The 21,949-nt window shown below is 26.6% G+C and overlaps 4 protein-coding genes across 12 annotated transcripts in view; 2 read left to right on the forward strand and 2 right to left on the reverse strand.

The window, feature by feature from the left end:
- The window catches only part of LOC128954008 (collagen alpha chain CG42342-like), a 31,316-nt gene extending 19,380 nt beyond the window's left edge, over nucleotides 1-11,936 (reverse strand). For 4 of the 9 annotated variants that reach the window (XM_054299574.1, XM_054299571.1, XM_054299565.1 and 1 more), the window contains exons 1-12: nucleotides 11,272-11,936; nucleotides 10,111-10,189; nucleotides 9,883-9,944; nucleotides 8,739-8,765; nucleotides 8,087-8,122; nucleotides 7,291-7,317; nucleotides 5,196-5,231; nucleotides 4,601-4,669; nucleotides 1,500-1,553; nucleotides 816-914; nucleotides 643-723; nucleotides 327-380 (exon numbers count right to left, since the gene is read on the reverse strand). In XM_054299574.1, the coding sequence (XP_054155549.1) occupies nucleotides 327-380; nucleotides 643-723; nucleotides 816-914; nucleotides 1,500-1,553; nucleotides 4,601-4,669; nucleotides 5,196-5,231; nucleotides 7,291-7,317; nucleotides 8,087-8,122; nucleotides 8,739-8,765; nucleotides 9,883-9,944; nucleotides 10,111-10,189; nucleotides 11,272-11,775 (1,128 nt within the window). In that variant the 5' untranslated portion in view covers nucleotides 11,776-11,936. The remainder of the gene's footprint in view (nucleotides 1-326; nucleotides 381-642; nucleotides 724-815; nucleotides 915-1,499; nucleotides 1,554-4,600; nucleotides 4,670-5,195; nucleotides 5,232-7,290; nucleotides 7,318-8,086; nucleotides 8,123-8,738; nucleotides 8,766-9,882; nucleotides 9,945-10,110; nucleotides 10,190-11,271) is intronic. The other 5 variants (XM_054299567.1, XM_054299572.1, XM_054299568.1 and 2 more) reach the window with 5 other exon arrangements.
- A 577-nt stretch (nucleotides 11,937-12,513) lies between these two features.
- Nucleotides 12,514-14,494, forward strand: LOC128954001 (spindle assembly abnormal protein 6 homolog). Its single transcript, XM_054299559.1, has 5 exons — nucleotides 12,514-12,847; nucleotides 12,938-13,069; nucleotides 13,170-13,274; nucleotides 13,374-14,079; nucleotides 14,141-14,494. The coding sequence occupies exons 1-5, from the start codon at nucleotides 12,729-12,731 to the stop codon at nucleotides 14,492-14,494; spliced, it is 1,416 nt and encodes a 471-aa protein (XP_054155534.1). The 5' UTR covers nucleotides 12,514-12,728.
- Nucleotides 14,495-18,179: 3,685 nt separating this feature from the next.
- Nucleotides 18,180-18,833, forward strand: LOC128953950 (uncharacterized). Its single transcript, XM_054299498.1, has 2 exons — nucleotides 18,180-18,268; nucleotides 18,371-18,833. Exons 1-2 carry the CDS (start codon nucleotides 18,234-18,236, stop codon nucleotides 18,756-18,758), a joined length of 423 nt encoding a protein of 140 aa, XP_054155473.1. The 5' UTR covers nucleotides 18,180-18,233; the 3' UTR covers nucleotides 18,759-18,833.
- A 341-nt stretch (nucleotides 18,834-19,174) lies between these two features.
- On the reverse strand, nucleotides 19,175-20,677 carry LOC128954002 (uncharacterized). Its single transcript, XM_054299560.1, has 4 exons — nucleotides 20,224-20,677; nucleotides 19,914-20,154; nucleotides 19,324-19,811; nucleotides 19,175-19,237 (listed from the first exon to the last, which is right to left on the reverse strand). The coding sequence occupies exons 1-4, from the start codon at nucleotides 20,626-20,628 to the stop codon at nucleotides 19,175-19,177; spliced, it is 1,197 nt and encodes a 398-aa protein (XP_054155535.1). The 5' UTR covers nucleotides 20,629-20,677.
- Between the last annotated feature and the right edge of the window lie 1,272 nt (nucleotides 20,678-21,949).

The following is a 21,949-nucleotide window of genomic DNA, read 5'->3' on the forward strand; positions in this document are numbered from 1 at the left end:
AGTTTAAATTGATTGAAAAACAATGGTTAACAAGCTTTCGATTCTAAGTATTACGATATTATTATTAKTAGTAGTAGTATTATCATCATTTAAAACAATTGCCAATCAGTTAAATAACTTGATAGAGATAACAGACATTTGTTAAGATCCAGTGTTAGTTATGGTTAGTAATCAAATGATAGAGAGAGTGAGACAATTGGGAAAAATTAATCCGTTTAGTTGTTATTTTTTGTTTTTGAAAAAACCAAATAATAATAACAACAACAAAACAGTAGTAGTAATAATAATGAGGATAATAAATATAAAAATAAAAGCTGATGTCTCACTGGATCTCCTTTTAGTCCGTTATGTCCGGGCAGTCCCATAGCGCCCATTTCGCCCTAAAGTACAACAAAATATATAACACAAACTCTGTTTTTTCTTCACATGATTTGAGGACAACAACAAAATAGTCTCTCGGCTTTAGATTTATATTTTTGTAACATTTTGTATTTGATTTTATTATTATTTAATAATATATTTGTTTGTTTTTTGTGGTAATGTTTTCCTTATAACATTAAAAACTAATAAAATTTTGTTGATTTAAAGAAAATATTTTTTAAATTTTAAAATATCTGGTGTTTTTTGTTTCCAGTAACAAACCTTTGGTCCAGTCAAGCCATCCTTACCCATCGGACCAATAGGACCCTCTGGTCCAATCGGACCGGGAAGTCCGGGAGGTCCCTATGCGAGACATTAATTTGTTTAATTAAATAAATACATAAATTATGTAATAATATTGATTTAATTAATTAATTAATTGATTTTCCACTAACCGATTCACCTGGTAGTCCAACCCGACCATCGAATCCAGGCAGTCCAGTGGGTCCAGAGGATCCCGGAGGACCRGGTGGTCCTGGTTGACCTGGCTCTCCCTTTTATGGATGCATTGTACAACAATAGTTAGTTTATTTGAAAAATGCATCACAAAAAACAAATAAATTCAGTGTTGTGTAATAAATTGGGGGCAAATGTTAATAAACAACAACATGTAATGTAATGCATTCATTAAAAGTGGAAATAGATAGAGAAGCGGTTAAAGAGTATAACATTAATTAAAATTCAATGAGAAGTGGGGAAAGGTAGCAGAAAAACAAAAATGTGAGACACATTGAAAGCTAAAGCTCTCAGTATGTGCGATGAAGAGCTATAATTAAACATTAATACAAAAGTCGTGTATAAGTTATACAGTATAACATAAACTTAAACTACAACTACTACTACACAATAATAACAAGCAATTGATATATTGATGAACACATAAAAATTAGCGGAGAAATATATATATATATATATATATATATATTAATGAGTTTTCATAGACATTGGGATAGTAGGTATACAGAGAATACATAGTAATGATAGAAAAATTGAAAGTGATAAATAGTTAGTTAAATAACATATATCATAGATGAATAGGTTAGAGGATACAGAAGGTAGTATTAGATGGTTAGACTCACTTTGAGCAGTAATAAGTCACCGGGAGCTAGTGTGATGCCAAGTGAGGCTAGACCCTGGGTCATTACATATAGATAGACATAGAAATATAGAGATATATAGTATACACAGTGATAGACAAGTGGCCGAAATAAAARTAGTAAAACAATTATTAGTGATTTTTTCCTTATTTATTGGATAAAAAACACTATAAAACACAGTATATTAATATTATTATTACGATATTATTATATAACATTTAAGATACTGATAAAAAACATAGAAACGAGATTATATATAATTTTATTTATAATATCCAGTGCAGTATGGTGCTAATTTATGGTATATATATATATTATATTTATTATTAGATTTTTGTTGGCAACACATCTAATCGCTAGTTTTTTTGAGTTACAAACACAAGTTAAGCTGAGCTTTTGTTTTAGTTTTTATATTATTATTTTGATGTGTTATATAAAAGTTTTGTTGTTTTTTTAAGCAAATAGCACATAATATATCGAGATTATATGGATTAAGAGATACTATTTATATATAGTATTTATATATTATATACAGTATATCCCGTTTGACATACATGGATATTGTGTGAATAATACATTATTAATAGACATGTTTTGTGTGACATTTTTGTATCTGTGATTTAGTCTAATTGATTGTTAATATGTGTAAAGATTTAGTAAAACAACTGTTTTGTTATTTTATAGCTATTTGTGGTTTCAATTTTGAATAATTACATCATTTAAATTTATAATATATTTAAATTTTTTTTGAATAGTATTTTCATCTATACTATGGATTTAATATTATTTTGTTTATACTAATGGTTATTAAATTATTCTTTTAAATCAATAATATTATAAAATATGTGCATAAATATTAATAAATAAATGTTTTATTAGCGGATAAAATTGAATATTAAAGATTTAGCTGAAAATTAATTTTCAAACAAACATGAAAATGCTATTCAATGTTAATATCATATAATAAAATTTAATAATAATAATAAAACTGATTATATGACCTGCGATGCAATGAAATGGCCATTGTTTCTGGACTATGGATTCAATGTCCTTTAAATTTTATATATTGAATATATGGTAAATAATTTGTACTAAATATATAAATATAAGCTTTTATAATAGTGCACAATATATAATTTATAGTGTATATATAGTATAATCTTTATATATATATATATATATATATATAGTATATATGGTGTATATATATATAGCTTTTTATTGTAGTTGTTGTCGTCGATTCAATGAATTCATTGATTGCTCGCTGGAGTTAATTCGTGTCTAAATAACTGACAGTTAATTCCCAGTGTATTGAAGAGTGAATTTTATTGTTGAGATCTAATTGTATTTCTTCCTCTCTCTCTCTCTCTCTCTCTCTCTCTCTCTCTCTCTCTCTCTCTGATGTAATTTCTGGCATTTTCTGTCTCTCCTCCCATTACTATCTATCCTCTCTCTCTCACTCACTCTATCTCTATGCTTCCCCTTATTTTTGGTCTTTATTTTTGTATAACTTATCGGACGAGTAGTTGAAACATGAATTCTTATATATAATATATAGATATATTGAGTGAGAGATAAGCTGCACACAAAACTAACGACTATTTAATTCAATTTTAGTCACTATTTTTATTTAACAATAACCATATGGACGGACTCCTAGTTTTATGTATCGTATGTGTGTTTGTTATAACAGATAGACAGTCGAAGTAAAAGAGAGAGAGAAAGAGATAACTAATAGAGAGAATTAGTTTCAATTTGATTTGAATTTCTAAATCAATTGATTTTGATTTGTTGTTGTATTGAATAAAATAACAAAAATGTGTTTCAATTTACAAATCATTGACGACTGCAAACTGAATTACAACACAACACATACTACAGTATATATACAACACAACAGTATTGCATTATATTATATACATTGAATACATTGAAAGATAAAGTAAATCCCTTATATTATTGACTGAAAGAGACTTTTGTTTTGTGAAAAAAATAAATTTTAGGAATAGATTTAATGAAACATTGTATGTATGTATGTATGTATGTGTGTATTGAATAAGAAAAGAGATCTTTGGCTACTAATACCAAATAAACGACATTAAATCGGGGAACGGCATAAAACATTGATTTTAGTATAGGTATTGACTAAAAAATAAATAGATTTAACAACAACAAAAGTTAGGTTAGAAATGTTAGGTAAATATATACCCGTATGCTTAGCATACCTTCCATTACCACTAACTTGGCGTTTCCCGATATTAGCATACATAACATTAAAACATTGATTAAAAATAAAACGCATACATAAAATATATTTATATAATATATATATATGACATAATCTGTACATACAAAAAATAATTAGCAACAAAAAAATTATACTATATTTTAAAAAACTATAAATATATGTTAAAAACTATTATACTGTATATATAAACATTAAAAAATAATTCACTGTTTAAACAAAAGAGATGAGTTTTTTAAAAATTAATTTTCAGCGTTAAGTTAAATAATAAATGATGAGAGTTAGCAATGAGTAAAGTAAAGACAATTAAAATAATAGACTCAATGAAAAGTTGATGAAAAATTAAACAAAACAGTTAGCAATAGTTACAGTACAAGCAATAAAAATGTTAGACTAAGTAGAAATACAGGGAAAGGGAGATAAAACTCCGGGCCGTAAATTGAAAAGACACGACTAATTGAAAATGTTTTGGCCTTTTAGTTGTGTCTAGTGTTCAATAATACATAGAAATAGTTGAATGTATTTTTATATACTACAGTAGATGTGAAACACCAATATTTGATGAGACATTTTAGATGTAAACATTGAATACATTTATAGTTTATATATATTTATATAAATATAAAAGTTTCATTTTGTAAGGAAATGGATGCTAAAAGTTTGGACACACTTAGAGCTTATAGCTTTAGCTTATTTGATAGACATTGAAGGGAATAGTATGTATTTAGTATGTTTAATAGTAGTCTTTTTTTTTATTTATTATTATATAACATTTAACACAGAGAGGGCTTCAATTATGATGTGATGTCGTGTTTTTCATATATATATATAGACTAACCTTAATTGCTATCACTTCTGCATAGCCTAATGTTCCGCCACGGAGTCTGGTGACCGACCTTTTGACTCCCTGTGTCCGCAATTGGTATATATTTATGACGTATAAAAAGATTATATATTTATTATATATATATATTTAAATATGACTTTTAGCGTTTAATGACATTTTCATGTGAAAATAATTTTTTAAGAGTCAAAAAATCAATAATTATTATTACTATTAGAATTAGTTTAAGTGTTATTTAAAATACATTATTTATACCTTATATTATCTGTATATTACTATTAGTTAAGTGTAAATATTTTTTTTATTGATAATTATTATTTAATTTATTATTATTATTATTATTATTATTATCTCATATTATTTTGTTTTTCATTTTTGTTAAAGCGTTTCTGAGCAATTATAAAATTAATTAAATTTTCCAAATATTATATATATGAAGACATGGATAAAGAAATTTTTTTTGGTTATTAGCAATAAATGATAAATATGTAGGTTCATTAATAAATTATTAATCATTATTAATATTATTATTAAAATATTTTTGTTAAATACCACCAAATAAATGGGAATTTTTTTAAACGTTAAATACCTTAGTTGTGGTGAATAAGTCGAAACCGCTTTCGCCCTAAAAGTAAGTAAAAAAAGTGAAAGTCAATTATAATGAGAAAAAAAACCAATCAATTATGATAAAAATATATTTAAATTTAGGCAAAACTTATGATATATAATATAAACTACATTATATAAGTTATACAGTATTAATAATAATAATATAAAGTCTATTAATTAATAATATTACTGAGTGTGTGTGTGTTGTAAAAATGTCTTTTTTGTTGAATATTTATTAGTAAAAGTAAGTAACAAAAAAAGTTGAAACAACACACACAACACAACAACGAAAAAAATTTATAGTTAAGTGAAAGTGAATTTCATGTGTTGTTCAATGATTAATGAATGACTGGTTTTTCGTGGGGTTTTATGGGGAGGGGAGGAGTGGTTATCTAAACTCTCAACTGTTTTTAAGCAATATCTGAGAAAATTGAGTTTTATTTGTCTCATGTATTCATTCAGCTGTCAGTCAATAAAGTGTCGAGAATTTAACGCTTAACCAACTTTTTGAGAGTCAATATATTAATAGTAGTAGTGATAGACATGTGTTTAAGTAAAAACTATATATATATATATATATATATAACAGAATATATCTGATTACATATATATACAGAATTTAGTTCCGATTCTTGTGTTTTATATTTAAATAATTTATTGAAAATATCTATTTTTGTAATGATTTTTTTTGTTTATTATAATTTTATCTAAAGAAAATTATTAATAATTTCTTCTATATTTCATAACCCTTTGATATTTATTTTTGTTAATTTCCAAAATAAATGATTAGACATGAATATAATTATTATTAATAATTTTTAAAAAAATATTAAATGCTTTTTTAGTTGTTATAGTTGCTGACAGAAAAATATATATTTATAATATTGTTTATATTTTGTCTCTCTCTAGCTGTTAGATTAAAGAGTCAATGAATCGCTTTATTATTATATTATTTATGTATTTTGTATACTAAATATACCGGTATATTAATAATATTAATATATTTTTTGCATGACTAAACTATTAATAATGTAATAAAAAAATAATGAATTACAAATGGCGTCATTTATTTTTTTTATTTATTCTTTAGGTATCAAAATAACTTTGCAAATAAAAATAAATATAATTTTTTTAAAAAGGCAAACAAAAGCAAATTATTATAATTTTAGCTTATAATACAAATTATTAATTTGATTAATAACGATAACCTGATTCCCTATAATATAAATTATATATGATATCCTAGTTATGAAATTAATTAATCAGTAAATTTAATCGAAAAATTTTATTAATAATAAAAAACCAATAATAAAATGTGAAACCATTTTGTTTCAATTTATTTGCCAATAATTTTTATTTTATTGTTGTTTTTGTAGTCGTTGTTGATATATGTCTTATAAATTATAATTGAAATATTTTGTAATTTAAAATTTATCATCTAATGTAATGTATGTTTGATACTAACGATAAATTTTTACTTAATGCAATTAAATAAATTTAAAAATGTTATATAAGATATATAGAGAGTATATAAATATTATTGCTGTTAAAATAATCAAATATATCAAAATGTGTACATTAATTAATAAAAATCTATTTATTAAAAATTATTTACTGTATATTACTGCATACTTAAATAACTATTTAAACACACGCAAAGTTAAATGTAAATAATTTTTAAAAACTTACTTAAATCATAAGTGTTTTTTCAGCAACAAAAAATAAAATCAACAATTTTACACAAAAAAAACACTAATTGCTTAAATCATATAAGGATTAACTCAATTGGGAATTTTGAATTTCAATTTGGTATATCATTTACATTATAATGTTACTTTTTTAAATAAAATTTTTATGATATATTACAAGACTAATTAAAATAAATAATAAAAAATAATAATATAACAATAATAACAAAATAATTAACATAACAAAAACAAAAGAAAAACAAATTGTATTATCTTATATGAGCTTATTTTATATTTTGATTAATTTAAATATATATACTATTTTATACATATATTTTGTTTGTTGAATAATGTATTTTTTTGAAAATAACATAAGAGTGCACTTACTTTATCCCCTTTATCTCCTTTGAGTCCCTGAAATAATTACATGGATATGCTTTAAAAAATTGCTTATTTTTTGTTGTTGTGATTTGTTTTTGTGTTACAATTTGTTATAATTTTTATTATTATTATTAGTTGTATACAACAGCTAATCATTCAGCAATCATTTATATTAGCATCAAAAGCATTAAATAATATATAATATACTAAAATAAAAACAATATAACCTCTATTTTTGTCCCCTAATATATCACTAGAAGATAATAATAATAAGAAAAATAATAAAACAATTTCTACAGTAATGTTACAAAAGTTTGAATTTTTCTTATTGTTTGTTAACTAAATTTAAATTTCAACTGTATATACAGTATATAATGTACATACAAAGTGTATGTAAACTACATTAAAAGAGGCAAATATATATAGTTTTATTTATATTAAAGAGATAGAGAGTAAAGTGCTGTTTATTTTTGAAAACATAATATAAAACTTAGAGAACATAAAAATTAAGGATTTTTTGTTAGTAAAACTTAACATTAAATAAATAAAAGGTTTTATTTTTCTAGCATTTGTAACTATAAATAAATGTTAGATAAAATTAAATTATTAGATAAAATTAAAATAATAGAGTGTATTAAATAAATTAAAAGCAAATATAAGTTAATTTTTATGAGTAATCATTACATTAGTATACACATTACTATCTTATATTATTAGTTAAATTAATAGTAATATTGTTAATTATAATAAAAAATAATAATAATATAATAACAGAATATTCTGGTTTATTTTCATCACTTACATGATCACCTTTGGGTCCATCAATACCGATAGCGCCCTATAAGTTGAGTAGTTGTTAGAGGAGAGGAAAGGGAGAGAGAGAAAAAAAGACAACAAAATTGATGAGTCAACTAATATATATTCAAAGGTTTAGGGCATTGGGAACCACTTATTGTAATGGATTTCTTTGTTCAAATAAAACTCTCACTTTTTTGTGCCAAATAACAAATCTCTTAAACAAAACTACACTAATAATAATAATGATAATAATGTTGTTTAAGAGTTTAGTGATTGACAATAAAAAAAACTTGTTATTTAGCAAATATTAAAGTTTTATTTTTTATTATTATTCAAACAATAAATTATTATTTGGTTATTATCTCATTATTATTGACAAAGCAGTGAATATTCATTATATTTCTACACATAATTAATAGGTTTTTTCGCTTATATTTATTATTAGTGACAAGTAATTAGGATTTCTTTACTTTTTTGTTGTTGTTTTTCGTTATAAAAATATTTACACTTAATTACAATTAAAAACACTCTGTATATATATATATATGTGTGTTAAATGTTGTGTTTTATTAGTAAGAGTATATCGAGATATCTAGAAAAGCCATTACATGATATTTATTTTATTTGGATAAATAAAATAAAAAATAAAGACTTACCGGAAAGCCTGGTTTTCCCGGTGGTCCCTAAAAAATTATAAACACATTGGCATTAAATATTATTTACATTAACTTAATTGTAATTGAGAGAAACAAAATAAYTTTAGTTATTTATTTATTTTTTGGTTTTAATTTGATAATTGCTTAAACAATATTACAATGACCCCTATGTAATGGGGTTTTTTGTTTTGTTTGGTGGGTTAAAACAAATGTATTTTTTTAGGTAAGTGCTAAATGTTTACAGCACTACTACTACAGTATCTTATAATATAGAATTTAATAAAGTTGTAAATAAAAATGTTCAAAATAAAAATTAAAGAAAAATATTGATTAATTTCTAGAAAGTTTCTAAAAGAAATTTCTGACTATGAAAACAACATGTTATTTACGATATTTGTTATCTTGTAATACACTATAATAATTAATTAAATATTTTAAAAGTTTTTTGTCCTTACATTTACTAAAGTTAATTAAATAATGAAAACATTTTTAATAATTTTTTTATATTAAATTTATATATTTATTCTATAGTATATAAAATAAAGTAAAATTTCAATAGAAATTTATTTCTAAAAAAAGGTTTTCTATAAATTTCTTTAGAGAAATTTATTAGAAACTTCTATAGAAACTCATCTCTAGTTGTAAAGTACTTTAAAAAATTATGGTAACACTATATTTTTCCTAATGATGTAAAAATAATGTGTTTTTGACAAAATTTAGTAAATGCAACTTTTCTTTCAACAAAAAAAATAATTAATGTTAATTGTTAGGTGTAGAAGTAAAAAATTAAGTTCATAAATTTTGTCTAACAAAAATTATAATACATTATAACAAAAATATTAACTAACAAAAAAAATATTGTTGTATTAACTATTTATACAACGAAAATTGTAAACACTATAAAAACTGGTACAATAAAAATATTTGTATGATATGTCCTTTAAAACTCAATTACAGCATATTTACTATAATACTGTATAATACAAATATTTTATTCAAATATTAAATAATTATATTATAATTTACTTTCTATTAATAATTATATATATAAATAATTTAATTATAGCTTTAATTCAAATTTGTATGTATGATTGAATTGATTTGTTGGTTAATTTACTATAACATTAATAATACATATACATACCAGTGGGCCGGGATTTCCCGGTTCGCCCGGAGGTCCCCTTTTTCCTCGTTTGCCTCGAGGACCTAATAGATGAAACAGTAGTGAAAGTAAATTTAAATAATAATAATTTAATAACTAATTAAATTAATTTATTTTCAATAAATGTTTAGTTAAACAAAATACAAAGTACTACAATGCTATGGCCGGGTATGTAGTCGGCTAACCCAAACATATATATATGACACTTACCGGGAGGACAACTGCATTCCGATGTCGTCTCTCGTTTCGTACGGTTCAGCGATACAGTCGACAAATATTTGTTTACACTCTGTATATATAATAAATAAATTGAGAGATAAAAACATACGACAAAATCAAATATGACATACATTTGATGTCAAATAATAATATAAGTCTATGACATCACTTGTTCATTGGATAAATCAATAAAAGTAAATAAATATAATCTCTTTATAATTTTTTTTGACAATTGTGTGGTATATGTGTGCTATTGTGTGTCCATAAGAGGGGTTATTATAATCACTTGACTCATCATTTCTCCGCCCACTCGATAACAACAAAAATTATGATTTATTTATATGGCATTTGAATATTTATAATAATAAAATAAAATGTTTTTTTATTTTGTCTCTCTCTCTCTCTCTCTCTCTCTCTCAGTCTTTCACAGATTTTTACAAACAGATCTCACAAACAAACAAAACAAAAATAACCGAAATATATAGTAATAATAATAACTACACTTTTGAGGCGTCGGATACGGTATGTGGTGGCTATAAACTAGCATTAAGTTTGGCATAGTTGTGTAGATTATGGGTTGGTATGGTATGGACATACTACTGATAAGCATTGCTGATATGGTCCCAGGTGTGTATGTATGCCTTAAACAACAAATTTGCATTGATTTGTTTTGTTAGGACTTAGTTAAAAAACAACAGTTCAAGTGGCGTATCCCACCACCACTAGAAATCATATACAGTATACCAGTATGGTTAGCACCCAATATATGCCAAACAAAAACGGTTTGATTTTTTTTTATATATATATATAATATATTTATTATATATATGTGTAATATATAAAGATGCCTAAAAACTACTGCTGCTGCACGTGGCACTGGTAATTAGGGCCTCCCTTACCATTATTAGGATTGTTACTGTATATTATATAACTTATTTATCTTATATATATATAAAGCAATATGTGTCTAATCTCATAATAATGCATATCATATCCCCTTTTTTATGCTTATAGATATTGTTATAGATTGTTATATACAAGTATATGACTAATGATAGTACAGTAGATATACTAATAATAATGACTTAATAATGGTTAACATAATAATAATGGATATTATTTCATATATGATATATGATTGCAATATAATACCTCCTCAATGATGACATTAATATCGAGTGGTCGTTGCGACTGTTGATGAACATTGGTATCCATATCGATGATGCCATCAATGGTAGCTGTGGTGGTAGTAGTAGTAGAGGTGGTGGTATCAGTCATGTCATCATAATTGGCATTAATGTCTTTAATTGACTGAATGGCCAATAAATCATAGTTTCGGATGAGTTTATTCAAAACAGTCTCATATCTGTCACAATTGGCCTCAAGTGTGGCCAGTCTTTGCTCTAAACACAGAGTCCTAATCAGACACGCGATGGACACTAAAAATGCTGAACAACACAACAGACGAGTCGGCGTCAACTGAGAGGAACAAAGTCGTGGCGACAATAAAGAAGAAGAAGAAGTTTGAGAAGAAGAAGTCGATGTTGAATATGTCAGACACTCGGCGTCAGAGTTGTTGTGGCCATTGGTTGGCCATAAAAGTCGTGCAAAAGCCGACGGCGGCCTCTTTGAACTCTTTTGCACCGAAGTTATCATTGTTTGGCAAACAAACAAAAAGTTTTGTTTTCAAAATAACTATTTGTTTTTATTATTTGTTTTTCAATACATTTATAATATAAATCTCAGGCATCACTCAGTTGTGTCTCTTTTAATGTGTGTGTGTCTGACCTCTCACTGTACGCATACATAACACAGCACTGACTGACACATAAAGACCTACCGTTCCCTTCAATTACATATCTAAAAGCATTCAAACTCCGCCCATAAACTTTCAACAGCCAATCAGTGGCAATAAATTTTTACATTCAATCTTAATCGCAGACCATTGACTGAGGCATACACTTAACCGATGATTATCTGGTCATCGGTACACATGAGTGACCTACGAGTGGATAATTAGCATTGTTTTTGTCAATAATATAATCAACAATTGTTTCAATTAGTATTTTCCGTATTAAACCTATGGATTAACCATATAATTAAACCTATACTTGAATTTAAATATTGTTATGAATTATTAGTATTAATAGTGATTATCTGGGTGAAATTATGTTTTTATTTATAACTGTCTATGAAACCAATGTTATGATAAACAATATAACAGATTGGATCAAATGTATCGCCGCTCATGGGTTCCGATGATTAGACCATTTATTTGCTGTAATCGCCTCCAATAGGGTCTTACATTAAGACTGCGCCCAAATTTTTGCGCACATTTTTTGGTTTTGTTTGTTTGTTTGAATTGCATTACAAATGTATTTATGTTTTAATATTATTGTTTAGTATAAACACAACACAACTGTTGATGATTATAATGATTGCTATAAATTTAATTACATGTCATATATTGTGTTTTAATTATTTAGTCTAACTTTCGGCTTATTATTTTGTGACCACTTGTTTTCTGAGTCCACTTTACCGACAAATTCCGAGGATACACAAACATCAATTGGTGATTACTTTTTTCTTTCGGGAATTATTGACCGACGATGATCAGAACCGGTAATAGTTTATCTATGGCTACACCAATTATGTCCACCAACGACGACACGACATTTAGCCGATTAATGGCCATACATGTGCCGCACTCGCAACAGTTGACGCACCGGTAGGTTAAAAAACGGTAAACTTCCCGACCCTATCCATCTGATTACACTTTCACTAGTATTTTTTCTTACCAACTCGTGTCCGCGTTTAGCAAAAGTGACTACAAGATTGAAGTGGAAACCGATCGGCGTGTGGCCCGCGAACAGGTGACAGTCCGGTTGGCCGATCCTAACGATCCATTTTTTCTGTATATGATAGCCATCGATGAACAACTATTCATTAAGTATTTAATTTTTGTGTTTGTTGGCCATCAACTGCATCTTGATGTCGATTATTAAGACAAAACTGATTCATTTATCGTTATTTGTTTTCGACTATTTTAGGATCAAATCGACTGAAAATCTATTAATAGACTTTGCGATGTTTCCAAAGACTTTGATCAACTTATTTGAGACCTGTTTTGATGAACAAAACAAAGATAATCCACGGTTTGTGTCCAATCATTAAATAATTTATTGATTTTTTTGTAGCACTTTGATAAACATTTTGATTGACTGATTTCCACTACCGGTAATCATAAATAACAGGTTTATGTTAACAATAAATCAAATGAACAAAGACTTTGTCATTTTGGACATAATCGAGAAGAATGTATTCAAGAATTTGGTTCATCTGTCACTGCGAATATCGGCAGCGAATCAAGAGTTTATAAAAACCAGTTTCACAAACAGTTATCGAAATCTGAAGCACGAGAATCAGCGTCTCGAAAGTAGTCTTCAGTCTATTGAACTCAAACTTAACGATTTGAATTTGTCAAAGACTAGAGATCTGGAACTAATAGACAGGGAGTACAAGAGTCAGATGACAGAGTTGGAGCTGAAATACAAGAAAGAGATTGAGATACAGAGAGATCAAATCAACGAATTGACAGAAAAGGATATCCACAATCGGGAACTGATGGATGAGTTGCGTAATGAGTTGGCCGCCAATATGGAGGCCATGCGTCGAGACCAACAGCGAGACGCTGAAAAAGATATGCAAATGATTGACGATATGAATCAAAAGGTGAGATCACTTGAACAACAAGTGTCACAATTGAGAGATGCTTTGGACACTGAACGACACGATACTCAACGATACAAACAAATGATGGATGAAAAACAAGAATTGTTTGACGAAATGAATGCTAACAACAACTCATTAACATTGGATCTGTCGAAAGCCAATGAAATAATCAGAAAATTGCAAACAGAGTTACAGACAACACACCAGAAGCTGCAACTCTTGAATAAAGTCTGTGTTTATAATGTGTATTATAATTAGTGGGATTTTTATGTGATATTTGTTTTTATAGGTGACATCAAAACAAGAGGAAGTTGTCGATCACCATCAGACTGCCGTCCAAAAGATAGAGTCAGAGCTGAAACAATGTTCGCAACAATTGAAGATCAAAGATAAAGAACATCAAACACTGCGTAAAGATTTTGAGGCACTGAAGAGTAAATGTATTGAAACCGAAAACCAATTGAATGCTAACGAAAATATTGTAACGTATTTGAACAAACAGTTGAGTGAATTACAATCCAAACATGGGATCAAAACAATAGACTTAGCAAAAGGCAATCAAACTAATCCTAAAATTATAGCTCAAAGAAATACTATATTTTCAAGTAAAACATCGAAAAGCGATAAACTTTTTCGACATTAATACAATTTTTTTAATATTTATTTTTTATTACTCTAATATTGATATTTTTATTCTCATAAGAGTATTAATTTATTTGATTTTATTTATACTTACCGTAATTAATTTTTTATAGCATGAAAAATGTATTGTACATATATAAAAAAAGTTTAAATTTATTAAATGACTAAATTTATAATTATTATAAAAATTGTGTAATAATTTAGATTTTGTACAATAGTGTAGTATTTTACTGTATACAGTAATACATTATATTGTAATTTACTGGTAATAAAAAATGAATATCAAATTATTACATTTACCGTATAAACATTGTTTGTTAAGTGATAATACTGGTAATAGTGGTTAACATTTATTAAATCTCTAAATACCTATTTTTAATACTCTATATATTTTAAATCATTTATTTTATTATTATTACTGTATATTAAATTATTTATATTTTTTATATAGTAAATGTCATTAAAAAAATTATTGCCCACAGTTTTGAGATTCAATGATTAAATAAATTTATATATTTATGCAATTGATTCAACAATATTAGAGCAATAAATTTATAGATTTTTTTTGTTAAATGATATACCGGTAATAATTATTTTTGTTTTTTTGTAACCAAATTAAAAATTATCTCATTATATCTTTATATGGTATTTATTATAAAAATGTTTTATATATTATTATCAATTAAATAAATTTAATTTTTATTTAGAATAGATTTAGTATTAAACAATATTATAGAATCAATGAATCAATGAATATCAAACAATGAATATTATAGAAAATATATAAAAATAATTGTAAATTTTGCATAAATTTATATGAATGAATATATACTGTATATTTAAATTACTGTACATTTAATTTATAACGAATGCCTCAATAACTAGTGATCATAGCTGTAGGCGCGACCCGTATTGGTCTTACTTTTGCGGATCTCTTTGTATATCAACAGAACCATAATTACGATGATAAGCACAGCCATTGTTATAATGACTACCAAAACAATGACTAACACCGATATCTCTTGTTTCTCTTGTTCAACACTTGCGACCCGATCTGAACATTCGGGTATCCATTGGTTGATGTCTTGAGGTCGACACGGCTGAAAATCACCGCTACGGTAGTGCTCGACCAACATTACCCGACAGTAAAAGCGACCGCCAAACAGATACCACTCACTTTCATTGGCAAAAGCAGCTGTAATATTGTGACCATTGAGTGAATAAAACGGTTTGGTTTCGTTAAGTATTTTCTCTAAACTATTCGCATCATTAGATTTGCTGACCATTGCCAGCCATTGTGTGCCTTGTGTTGGGTCACCACCACTGGGAAGTTTGGTTCGCAAATAGAAGTCTATGGAACTCTTTGTGATTATAAGATTGGTGTCATTAATGGTGTGTTTAAGTTTGACATCAGTTAGAATTTGATGATTAGGTCGATCGCGAACCAACAAGTGCTCAAACATATCATTGCAATAATCATATCTTTCAGTCGACACATATCTGTTMTGGTCATACATTATTTCATAGGATTCATTTTGTTTACAGTTGACCAGTTGGATGACATTCTTTATATTTTCAGTGTAGATCACCATATCTATTGGTGCTTTGATTTGTGGACTCCAAGCGCTCAGATCGGCCACTGTTTCGATGTGCGCGTGTTGTTGGCTAATGTTTTTGGTGATTCGCACCGATAGCTCTACGAAATAGTTATCGATAAACATATAGACGCTAAATGTGTTGTTCTTCAGGATCAACGTCTTTACCACGGAGTCTATGCGCAAGTTTTTGTCGTCGCATATCTTATACTTAATTCTGTCGTCTGTTGTGACCACTACTGGTCCGGGAGTGGCCACTGTTTGACTTAATGACGATACCAAACCCAACATTATTAATAAACACAATACAACTATTGCTGTTAAGTACAGCATTATTACATATACAGGTGTTTGAAGTGTCAATCAGTTGATAGTCAAAGATAATTATGTTTTTAATTGAATTTTTTTTATTCTCTAAAGAATTGCCTAAATTCTGTTACTTTTATTTAGAATAACAACAAATAAATTTAATTTTAAATTAATTAATTTCACATGAGTTTAAACTAATGAGAATTAACGATAGAAACAATTGATTTGAAATATTTTTTAATATCACGTAATTTAATTAAATTATAACAATTATTGTTTTATGAAAAGCACGCACTCGTTAAACGGTAAACTAAATTGAATTTTTTTTGACACATTTCTGTTAACTTTTTATTTGTGTTTTTTTATAATTTAAGGATTAGATAAATTTTATGTATTTGTTGTTCATTATTAAAATAAATATTGGTGTTTAATAATATCTGATTATCAATGTATTTAATTGTTATCCAATGTTAAAAATATTTTCTGACTATTTGATTATTATGTGTTCAACCATACTATAGATTCAAAAATTTAAATTAATCATTAGTCTCGAGATTTGTATTCATATTTATCGTCAATAGTATTATTTGAAAAATAATTATAATTAAATCAATTACTGTTATGTTGTTGTGTATTATATTAGAAATGTTTTGTCTGATAAATAAATGAAAAATATTTTTTAACTCAATTATTATTATTACTGAAAATGTGTGAAGAAATCTATATGAAGACGGTATAAATGTATTTACATAAATACATTTATTCCGTCTTTCAATATATTTTTTTAGTTACATAAAGTGGATTAGACTTACGGTAAATGTTGTGATAAATATCGGTGTATTCATAACATTCCTGTTGTTACCGACCGATCAATTTTGTATAATCTTATTCAGTAAATACTGTATAGCAATATAATATTGAATATAAAACTGATTCTCTGTGTAAAACATTTAACATTTAGTTTGTTGTAATTTATTATCTTAAACAATAAAATTAATTTTTAAACATTTGTTTTTGACATTTATTGGTCACTATTTTGAGAAACAATGATTTAAATGATTTATTTGTGAATAATAAATTTAGTCAATTAAAATTTTCAAGCAATTGTTTATTTGGTTATTTAGGTTAGATTAAGTTGGGATGAGTTAGAAATTGGTGGACGAGTGGGTGATTTGAATTATAAAAATACTAGTTAGTTCCACGTAATAAAATGTGTATCAATAGTTAACACGTTCAACAATACTCTCTCTCTCTCTCTCTCTCTCTCTCTCTCTCTCTCTCTCTCTCTCTCTCTCTCTCTCTCTCTCTCTCTCTCTCTCTCTCTCTCTCTCTCTCTCTCTCTCTCTCTCAATCTATCTCTTTACTAAACAATGCTTTCACTCGCTATATAATATACAGTGTATTATAAAAAGTATATTTTATTTATTAATTTTTTATTTAATAAATTAAAATTATTAATAATTGCGCGACATATTAAATTTAATTGTTTGCGTGACACAAACATTGAACAAATTATATAGTAGTATAGATATTTTATATCTAATATTACATAATATGAATTAGATGTAAAAAATATAACAGCAATTTTATTGTAGTCAATTGCGTGAAAATTTTAATTATTATACATATTTATGTAATTTTAAAAAATTCAAAAAATCATTACTTATTACTATTAGTATTACTATCGTAGTAATAAGTTATTAGATATTTTTTAAAAATTATATTTTACAGTTTTATTTACAAAACACTTAACCAGTGATGACCATAACAATGATCACCACTACTGAGAGCAGATCTTATAGTCAACAATCAATTAAACGACGATTACTATCAGTGATGACTATAATTATCATACAATTTGTTTCATTGAAGTAATCATTTTTTAAATAGAAATTTCTTCATCAATGCAAACATTTATATATTTTCTATTAAAATATTACTATATATTTGACTACTTTTGTTGACACACACAGTAATGCCGATGTTTTTGACAAAGATTTCAACAGAAGTGGATCAGATTTATTTGTCACTTGGATTGCTGTTATTATTATTATATCACTTATTACTACATGTATTATATGCTTTTGCATATTGATTATCGTCTGGATTATTGCTAACTCTGCTGAACGAGCTCTTCAGTCAACAAACTTGAGTTTAAAGCCTACATCAAAGGCAGGTGTGATCTATCGGACCAGTCAACCGACACCGATAGCATATCCTAGTTCGGGACAACAACAGCAACCTGTGTCGACATCAGTACCAGTATTTGTGGCGATACCTCAATCGAGTCAACAACAGCAACCTATGCCAACGCCAGCACCAGAAGCTGTGGTAATACCTCAATCGGGTCAACAAATTTAAAATTATCAATAAATACCAAATACTCAATACTTATGATCCATTATACTGTATAATGTATATTAATGGTTGAAAACATATGCGATTAAAAACTAATTAAATAGATATCAAATATATATATATATGTGTGTCATATAATTTTTATTGAATATCAATTTATTAGTAAATTAATTTTAATGTAAGATAATATGAAATTAATAAATGTCTTAAATTGAAACAAAGTAACATTTTTAACAAAAAAAAACTTGTAAACCAAATAACATTTTTTCAAATAAAAAATATACAAAAATTTAAGACTTAATGTAATTACTAAAATAAAAATAAATATAATAAATACTGACAATAATAATAAATAATAAAAACCATAAATAATTTTTTTAAATGAGAAAAGAAATCAATTTTTGACGTTTTGATGTCTATTAAGCCGTAGCTATCGGTTCCTCAATGGATGGCGACTTTTCTTTAGATATTTTCGGAGATGACTTATTATTTATAATAAAAAATAATAAATAAAAGCACCCATTAGTGCCAAAATAATGAGGATTAGTATCACTATTAGGATAATCACCCAAACACTCCATTTGCTGTCTTTATCTCCTTCTTTACTTTCACTGCCACTATTCTGAGGTTTATTTGGATCCGAGTTATGACCGGTAATAGTGTCCGAACCAGTAGTTGTCTGCTCAGTGATCGGATCAATCGGTCTACCCTTACAACCGAATATATCGTAAATAATATATCCCTCACTTCGTTTGTCTACCACTTTATATCCTTTGTTTTTGGTGACAAACATTCTGTTGACATGAAATCTGTCGCCAAAGAACTCAATCCAATCAAACTGATGACTATCGTTATCACTCAGATAATCAGTCAATGGCATCGATGCGTTGACAATACGGCCGTTTAGGTCAGTGCACGGATGTGTTGTACTGGTATTGTCGTGATTCCAATCGGACTCTTTGTACTCTTTATAATCGACGACACTCTCGACAAAGATATACCTTTTGGATCGATAACAGCCAACGCATTCATTTTGTTTACTCTTTTGAGGTGTTTCTGGTGATAATATAGACAAACAAACAAATAAAAATGCATTTATTATAATTAGTAACCATTTCAGCTCTCAATGAGTTAACTTTTAGTACTTATATAACAAACCCTTATAGTAGACAATCAATCGATTGGGCAGATCTGGTGAGTGGGGAAAACTTGTGATTGACAACAAATGGTCAAAGAGCTGTTCCGATGGAAACTTAGCCAAAATTGACTGTAAGTTTAACGGTTCCTCTTGTGGTTTGTATTTATAATAATTGATATTTATGGGCGCTTTAGACGTAATGGTATCGCCGTCATAGTTATACAGATATGAAACCATCTGTTTGTTTGGGATCTCATCTCTCTATCAAATAAGTTATACACAACTTTTAGGATAACTGTTTAACAATTAAACAAAAAGATCAATACATACCACTGACAAACCCATCCATAGTATTCGTTGCTGTCGTTTATTATCGATCGGATAGTCGATAGTGAAAAGCAATCGCATCTCTTGGAGTTCCCAAAACTTATTCTTGTCGTTGACTTTATCTATTGATTGAAATTTAAACGACGAATCGTTGCGATTGTATTCAAAGCCATGAACTCTATAATAATATTGTGAATCCTTTGGATAGATATTCAACTGTTTTTTTGAAATCAAATAAAAGGCTTCATTAATCTCAATATCTTTGTGCTGACAGATGTCTACAGTTTCTGCATTACTATTGGTGACAATCGTTTCATTATTGGTATCACTTGTGACTGAACTTAAAGACAATGTTATTAACATAAGAGGAACAAACAAAAGCAAACTATTCTTCATATTTGAAAACATTTTTTGTTGAATAACTTTATCATATGTTATAACAGTTGCGTTTGGATAACAGTATTGTTGTGATCGTGAGTTTAATTTAAATTATATTTAAAGTTTGTTATATGAATTCTCTGTATAATATAATTTTCGCGCACAAATTATTATCAGTTTATTATTTATAATAATTGCATATTAATGATAATAATGAATAAAATACTGTATAAATAAATTATAAACTAACTATAACATATAGTTAGCTCCACGTAATAAAATATGTATAATAAAATAGTTAACACGTGCAACAATACTTACGCGCTTACAGTTTATTATAAACATTATATTTTATTTATTAATTTTTTATTTAATAAATTAAAATTATTAATAATCGCGCGACACATTAAAAAGTAATTGTTTGCGTGACATAAATATGACACAAACATTGAACAAATTATATAGTAGTATAGATATAGATAATTATAATTTTTATTGAAACTAGTTTGACCCGCGCAACATGTATAGCCGTGCAATTCTTTTGCTAATTTTAAAATACTTATCATAAGTAATTTGAATGACTGCCTAATTTGTTTTATATAACAAACTACTTAACCTAATGTAACAAAACTTTATAATCAACTTTATAGCGTTAATTATATATTTTTTTTACTTTTCACGTGCAACAATAAATAAAATTTAAAAAATCCATGTTTTGTCAACAATACATTTAATTTTGACCGTTTTTTCACTTATTTTAATTTTAAATATTTTTAATTGTTGTAACGCGCAAAAAGTGTGACAGAAATATAAATATATATATATATAAACATTTCCAAATTATATAGTTGTATAGATTTGGCATCAAATAAGTTTTTAGTAGTTTTAAAAAACTAAAAATATTTTCATTGAAACTAAAAAAATATTATTTGGTTACAATATTTTGAAAAATTTTATTTTATTTGAATCAATCACATTCTAGATTTTATGACATAGAATATATGTTGTATTGATATATAATACTTTACATTATTGACATTAATTGATTGATCGTTTAATTTTTTATTCACAAAAATATATTATCATCAATGATATACTGTAGTTAAAAAATACTTGTATAAATTCATCTATCAATTAATTTTGTCAATTGCTCTTTACCAGTATATGTGACTGTACTGTAAATTATATGTGTATAATGGGATATATGGAATATTATGGATAATAAGTAGTGTCTTGATTTTCAACTAAAAAAATTATTTTGTCGGTTTAACGCTTATAACTGGGACTTAGTATGTCCACCGAAGTTGACCAGTGGACGCTATTTCCAAAATTTTATTATAACTATAAATAA

The sequence above is a fragment of the Oppia nitens genome, unplaced genomic scaffold, assembly GCF_028296485.1.
Source record: "Oppia nitens isolate AA-2021 unplaced genomic scaffold, nextdenovo-longstitch-racon4-pilon3 scaffold24_pilon_pilon_pilon, whole genome shotgun sequence".
Classification (NCBI taxonomy): Eukaryota; Metazoa; Arthropoda; class Arachnida; order Sarcoptiformes; family Oppiidae; genus Oppia; species Oppia nitens.